General features: G+C 33.6%; 1 protein-coding gene across 1 annotated transcript in view; it reads left to right on the top strand.

The window, feature by feature from the left end:
* Positions 1-1,613, top strand: part of HELRODRAFT_165053 (hypothetical protein) — a gene marked incomplete at both ends in the record, with an annotated part of 5,452 nt that extends 3,839 nt beyond the window's left edge. The window contains one exon of the mRNA XM_009030952.1: positions 1,562-1,613. Coding sequence (XP_009029200.1) covers positions 1,562-1,613 — 52 coding nt within the window. The remainder of the gene's footprint in view (positions 1-1,561) is intronic.
* Between the last annotated feature and the right edge of the window lie 6,540 nt (positions 1,614-8,153).

Below are 8,153 nucleotides of genomic sequence, written 5' to 3'. Positions count from 1 at the left end.
CGATTTTGGCGTATTAGATACGTATGAAAAAAAACAGAAAGAAAACAAACAAAAAATCAACGAGGAGGAGATACACATTAGTGACCTAGAAAAACAAGAAAGTCGAGAATTGATTGACTTGATTAAAGAATTCTCAGCCGTATTCTCCACGAAAATAGGACTTTTTAAAGGAACGCAACATCGTATTGAAGTTAATGAAGGATTTAAACCCAAACGTTTAAAAGCCTACAAAATTCCCGAGTTACTCATGGGGGAAGTAAAGCGTCAGCTCAAAGAGATGTTGGAACAAGATATCATTGTACCTTCGAACAGTGAGATGGTTAGCCCAGTGGTATGCGTGTTAAAAAATAACGGAGGCGTACGTTTGGCAGTGGATTATCGTTACGTTAACAAACATTCAACAAACGATGGATTTCCAATTCCAGATGTAAAGGACGTACTACAAAAGGTGGGCAACGCCAACTTCATCAGTTGTTTTGATGCACGATCTGGATATTGGCAAATACCCTTACAAGAAAGTTCAAGATGGTTAACTGCGTTCGTTTGCGATGAAGGTTTGTTTGAATTTAAAAAGATGCCTTTTGGATTGAAGTCGGCAGGAGTAACCTTCACACGCGCCATGAAGGAACTTACGAAAGATATATATCAGTTCACAGAAACCTACATTGATGACATTGCCGTGTTTTCTAATAGTTGGTCAGAACATGTCCAACACCTTCGAAGTTTTTTACAGACAATTTCCCATGCCGGAATAACGTTGAATTTAGACAAATGTCGGTTTGCGCAGAAGAGAATTTAGTTCTTAGGTCATCTAGTGGGATCCGGAAAAATTGAGGTAGACCCATCAAAGATACAGGTACTCGATCAGCTACAACCACCAAAGACTACAAAAGAGGTACGAAAATTAATTGGATTTTTTAATTATTTTCAAACATTCCTACCCAACCTGACTGCAACGATGCACCCGATCACCGAGTTGACTAAGAAATCACCATCGAATCGAATAATATGGTCCACCAACCATAAGAATGCATTAAATCTGATGATTCAGAAGTTGAAGGATGCCACCGTATTGAACACCATAGATTACCAACGAGAGTTTGGATTAATAACAGATGCAAGCGAATGTGCGGTAGGTTGTTGTTTAATTCAATGGGGCAACGACAAGAAAGAAAAACCTATTGCGTTTGCTAGCCGCAAACTGACCGATGTTCAAAAACGATGGTCCACGATCGAAAAGGAAGCATACGCGATAGTTTGGGCTCTTCAGAAATTCCGCTCGTGGATTTGCCTATCCAAAATCAAAATTTTTACAGACCATAATCCATTAACATACCTAACGGAATCGACACCAAAAAGTTCAAAGCTTACACGTTGGATATTGGCCCTTCAAGAGTATAATATACAATTCTGTTATCGTCCGGGTTCACGTAACGTTGCCGATTTTCTCTCCAGGATATAAAAGTCAAGAAATATTATTGTTTTTTTTTTGGACGTTAATTTTTGTTTTGTTTAGTTTTTATTTTTGTAAGTGTGATGAATGTTACATTCATCCTCCTAGGCGTTGGAGGTATGTAATGGAAATTGTTCCATTACATGATCACGTGGAATAAGTACTAGCACAAAGCACGTGTGCTTACCTAGGAGAAAGCGCCGTATGGTCACGTGGGTCGATTACTAGACCAAAGTACAAGCGCTTACCTAGGAGAGAGCACCGTGCATGCCTATAAATAGCCTACGCAAATAAGTTAGCTCTCTTTCCTTTATGTGGCTCTTGGGTCGGAGTTGACGTTAGTAAAATTGAGTATTGTATTGTTGCATTTTCATTAATTTGGTTTATTCGAATAATTATTTAGTTAGGTTTTAATAAAGGAGGATTAATAATATATCTGTCGTTGTGTTTAGTTAATATCGAACCCGTTACATATACATTTATATATATCTTTAATACTTAACAATGTGACAAATATAATAATTTTTTCAATATGTTTTACAACATAAATATAAAGTAATTTTACTAAGAAAAACAATTACATTGACTGATCGTAAGTGTTCTTAGAAGTATTTTATATTTATTAGTGATAACTAGGTAAAATTATTATACAAAAATTGAACAAATTTTCTGTGAATTGGAATCAGGAGTCGAGAGTAGAAGTCGAAAGTAAGAGTCGGAATTTTTTAATATTTTTTCCCAACTCCGACACTGTTTTGTAGAGTGCTCCACGAGTTTCTGATTAATATATGCTAAATAATGCGATTTCTAGTCCTATGTTTTATCATACCAATAAAACCTTTAAATAAAATATCATTCTCAACGTACTTTATTTTGAATTTATTAAAATTTCAATCGACATATTCTAAAATCATTTTCAATTAACTGATTTTATAATTATTGTTGAAATATTTTGTTGGATTCCTTTTATTGTATTTTCCTATCAGATTTATTTTAATCATGTTCAACTGTACCGTTAAACATAAATGTTTTTGATTTCATTGTTTTAATGTTTTGTTAAACGGAAACCGCAATATAAAAGTTAAAGAAAAAAGACATTGTGAAATTAAAATTAATAGAAAAACATCAATTTAATTATTTTAAAACGAAATGTGCCTGAAATGTGAGTAATTGTTTTAAGTTTTGTTATGATTTTATTTTACACATAGTTTTTTTCTTTAAATTTACATTTTATGAAAACTTATGAAGGCATAGTTTCCTCAAAAATTATTTGCAAAATTTCAATTATTTGTTTTAATTCAATTAAAGGTCGTATTTAAATTGAAGATGTTTTATGCTAGTAAGAACTCTTGTCTAAATATTATTATTATTTTATAAAACTTAATAAAATACTTAAATAAAATACCTTTTAAGAGAATCAACAGCCAAAGAGTTAATGAGTGAGACAGCAGTAGCAGCGGTTTTAATATCATTCTCTAGTGAAACCAATTCAATTATTTTTTTATATCTGAGACTCCCAACCCAAATGCTTTTCTACAAATAATTAATAAAAAAAATAATAAAAATTTTGATCAATAAAGTTGTGTTTGAACAACATAATAATAGATAAACTATATATATAATAAATAATAATCACACGCTAATGAAAATTATTTTTATGACTTGACAAGACCATAGAAAACATATACAACAATGGTGCATATTAAATTAAAAATAAAATAAAATTGATAGAGTATCAACTTGATTTTGTAACCAGTAAAGATTTCTGTTGATAAAATCTATCGAAACACTTGAACAATCTTCCAAATTATCAAAGACTGTTACTTGGTGTCTGTGTATGTAATTTAATAAATATTTTAGGATGTAAAAAAATTAATTTTTGATAAACTTTAAAAATTTAAATTTTACATATTGCTTGCATTCTATTACATTCTGATAGTTTCAATACTTATTCTAAATGATTAAAGTCCTTAAAAACATTTAGAGCACGTAACTTAGTTCATCACATTATTTAGAATATTAATACTGACCCTCGAAAACACCCACGCGCATTTTCAGTGCGCTTTAATGTCTTGCGCTATTCTATTGTTTGCCCGTACAATTCATCAATTTGAACTTTTCATATTGGTATAGTTTATTGATAACTTACATTAGCCTCTTGAAGATTTTATTTATTTTGATTAAGTTTCAATTATTTTATTTTTAGAAATTGCATAATATTTCAGTATATTTAGTTTTTTGTCTGGTATCATGTGAATCATAACGATCAGAAACCATTATCATTGACAGGCCTCCCTCTTGTTCATCGCTATAAATGATCAAAAATCTTAAAATGGGTTTTTTTTATCATCATTTTATCATTTAAAACTTCCAGCTCAAATGAACTTCAAAAACTTAAACAAATGAACTAAGAAAACTTTAGAAAAAAGATTTTATAGGTTTTAAAAAATGTGTACAAAAAATAAAAAACGGAAATGACAATTATTATATGGTTGTACCGTACGTACGTACCATATATATAACCAGTGTTGATGTAATTTCTCATAAAACGTACTTAAGTAAAATAATTAAGTATTTGTCAAAAAATGTACTTAGTTTCAAACATTGGCCGATCTAGACAACGGTGAAGGAACCACAATTTAAAAAAATGTAAAATTGGACGGAGAGGCAAAGAATGTTCGCTAATATGATTAATATTAAGATGGCGACTTTTTTTTTACCACGCAAATGTTGGTCTTAAAAACGGGTTTTTTTTCTCAAAAACTTCACCTTTTACTGGCGCAATAAAGAATCAAATGAAAGATAGACACAAAACTAAAATTACTAGGCAAATCTTAGACAACAACGTTGAAATGTTACATTACAGTGACAACCGTTATAATTTACGACTAGCCGAATCAATATTCATAGAACAAAGACATCCAATATAAATTATACAACAGCGTGCAATTGGAATCCTTCCCACTAATAGATTTAGAAACAAAGGTATCGTCGATAATGATGGCACGTAAAAGTGTCATACTGCACAAAGTTGAAGACCGTAATAACAAATTAAATGATCATTAAGTATTAAACATTAAACAAACATGGAATTAACATTGTAGAGACACAGAATATATATATACTTGAGCATTTGGTCACATACACAACGTACCAATTTGAACATTGAAAATGGTATAAGAATACCGAAAAAAGGTTTTTGTCCTATTATATTAATACTTAAATGTTCTATCATGCTTAAAAGAAATAAAAATTTGTAAGTCCCTAGATGACATATTTATACTAAAAAACGAGACGATGAAATCCAAAAGATTAAAGATCTCTTAACAACAAATTTATTGCTCAAATTCACCGTTAAATATGCGAACGAAGATTTAAAAATACAACAAAGAGGCAACTCTACATATTAAACATCAATGTATGTGAAGGCAATCAATATAAATTAGTTTTTAAAAAGGTACTGTGAATGCCCTGATAAATTTAAAAAAAGTGTCACTGTATCGCAAGTTAACAGAGCACTTAATCATTGCATCACTTGTCAACTGATTTATGCAGAATTGCAAGGAGTTAAACAAGTTTCAATCAACAACGGTTATAGCAACTGAGAGCAGAGGGTGTTGCCGGCATTCGTCCGTTATATCATCTAAACTAGCACGACGCAGGATTTCGTTAGATTTGATGTGGTCTTTCAGACTAATTCGTGGCATCCATCGGAGCATTTTCTGTCCGTTGCAGTTGTTGTTCCAGTTTAGTTGTCATTGGCCATGTTTCTGCACCATATAACAACACCGGACGTATCACAGATTTATAAAGTCTTGATCGTAGTGGGATGTCACGCCGCATCAATATAGAGGCAAGGAAATGCCAATTATACGGTTTTGTGATTTCTTCCATCACAGTTATAAATAGCAGTGAACTGAAAATCATGTCTTGGTGAACTCCAACGCCGATGTCAAAAGCATCTGTGTTTCCAACCGTTGTGCTGACGAAAGTCTGAGTATTTGTATACATTTCCATCACAAGTCAAACAAGATATTCTGGAATGAATTGTCGACGTAGACTCCACCTGATTGCTTCACGGGGAACTCGATCAAATGCTTTTTCAAGGTCTACAAAAATGTGTGATAGTTGTTGATGCTTTGTGAGGTACTTCTCTTGCAGTTGCCGATAGATGTGAATTGCATCAATTGTTGATTTTCCCGCTAGGATACCAAATTGATAATTTCCGATTGTGAGGCACGACATTAATTTTCTCTTAATGATTTTCTCGACAATTTTCAGGGAGTGTTCTAACAGACGTATACCTCGATATGATGAACAATGGATCACTTTTGCCATTGTATAGCGGAACTGTCAAGCTATAGTTCCATTCAATCGGCATTGAGCAATTTCTCCAGACTTCTTCACGGCAAAGTTTTAGTAACGTTTATGTACCTGATGTACCAGATGCTTTGATAATGTTATTTGTGAGTTCAAAGGGCTCTGCTGCCTTTCCATCCTTTATAGATTTCAGAGCTTCTGTAAGCTCCTCTACAGTGATGTTTGGAATTGTACCTTCGATGGGTGGATCGTCAAAGTTGACATTGATGGGATTTGTTTTATTTAACAGACGGTTTAAGTATTCTTTCCACTGTAGCTTGATCTCATCTTGTTCAAGAATCATCTCATTTTTGTCGTTTTTGAAACATGAGGCACCAATTATGTCTTTTTTCGTACGTTTTGCTTGTTTTGCTATACGACAAAGAGATTTCATTTGTTCACCTTTGCGTTTTGCATAGATATTCTTTTCACGGAAAATTTTATGGTCATCAACAGACTTTAATTTTTGCCATTGCCTGTATGTAGCTTTCTTTTCAGTTATTGTATTTTATACACTGTCATTTCACCACCAAGTGTCCCGTTCATGCTGACATTTTGTACCAATTTTCCCACAAACTGTAGTTGCAGCGTTTATCAAAACGGTTTTGTATGAACACCAATCTGTACAGGATTGCAATTGGTGGTCTAACTGTGTGGCGACAATCTGTTGGAATTTTTAACGACGAACAATTTAATGCCACTCAACCAATCGGCCTACAGGTGCTACCACTCAACAGAAACTGCATTGTTTCATGTTTTGTCAAACATGTTTGCAGGCATGGATGATCGGAAGATATCATTACTCTCCTTCCTCGACATGTCGTCCGCTTTTGACTGTGTTAATCATAACAAGCTTCTGGTAAAATTGCAGAATAATTTTGGAGTTTCAGGAACGGTACTCGCCTGGTTTGAATCATATCTAACGGGTAGAACTCAGCAGGTTTTGTTTAGAAAAGTCTTATCATCTGTCAAGGGAGTAACAACGGGTGTTCTTCAGGAATCAGTGCTAGGACCAGTTTTGTTTCTACTCTTTACATCGGATATAATTAAAATAATAATGTCGCATGGATTTATTGGTCATGCGTATGCAGATGACATACAAATAGTTGCTACAGGTCATCCAGAGACATTTCAGCCAGAGATTGATAAATTTGTTGGTTGTTTGATAGAAATTAAAAGTTGGATGTTAAGCAATTCCTTGAGGTTGAACCAGGGTAAAACTCAGATGCTTCCTGTCGGTACGTGGCAGCAGTTGTCAAGACTTAATATAAACTTGGTTGAAGTTGGTGACGTTGAAATATCATTTGCTTCTACAGCCTTGAATTTGGAGGTATGGTTTGATAGCAGGCTCTCGATGAAAGATCAAATAAAGTCGCTATCAATTGCAAGTATGATGCATTTCAGAAAATTGTACAAGATTCGACACTATTTGAACAGATCTAGCATGGAAACACTGGTACATGCTTTTATTACATCCAGATTAGATTATTGTAACAGTTTATACTTTAAAATACTTGACAAGTCAATAGCTGTACTTCATTCTATTCAAAATCGAGCTGCAAAACTTGTCACAAAAAATCTGAAGTTCGATCACGTGACTCTAATCTTGAATGACCTACACTGGCTAAAAATTGGAAAAAGAATATTTTTCAAAATTGCTGTCTTAACGTTTCGGTCATTACATGGTTTAGCACCACAGTATTTGGCAGACATGTTCATCAGAAAAACATCTGTGTTGGGTTTGCAGTTGAGATCAAATGACATGAACCTCCTGGTTGTGCCGACAACAAATTTACAGACCGAATCACGCAATATTGCTGTTGCTGGACCGGTGGTTTGGAACAGTCTACCGGCGTTTCTAAGAAGACCAGATATATCATTGTTTTTATTTAAAAAGGAGCTGAAGACTCATTTATTTTCGCAGATTTAACAATGTCTTAGTCTTCGTTTGATTAATATTTGGTTTTTTCATTTATTTTAGGGAGCGCTTTTGAGATTTTTTTTTGTAATTAGCGCTGTACAAATTGACTTGTAATAATAATAATAATAATATTGTTACTTTGCATATAAAGACAAAGGTTTGATTTGTACTATTTTATTTTTTATTGAATAAAAGAAGTATACACTTGAAATCTGGCTCGGCTTAATTATTTCACCTGAAATAATGCATAGACTTGCTGATAGTTAAGAGGTCGGCGTCTCTAGTCAAAAAGTAGGGCGCGAACAAACTTTCGCCCAGCCCGTGTTTTCAGACCCTGGAAGGGTCTATTGTAGAGTGGCGGATCCCGGCCAGGAAAGACTCCACCGAAGTGAAGGCTCGGGTGGATATTCGTATGCGGAC

This window comes from Helobdella robusta (genome assembly GCF_000326865.2).
Source record: "Helobdella robusta unplaced genomic scaffold HELROscaffold_7, whole genome shotgun sequence".
In the NCBI taxonomy this organism is placed as follows: Eukaryota; Metazoa; Annelida; class Clitellata; order Rhynchobdellida; family Glossiphoniidae; genus Helobdella; species Helobdella robusta.
The sequence above is the reverse complement of the archived record's forward strand: the minus strand, read 5'-3'. Positions and strand labels throughout refer to the sequence as shown.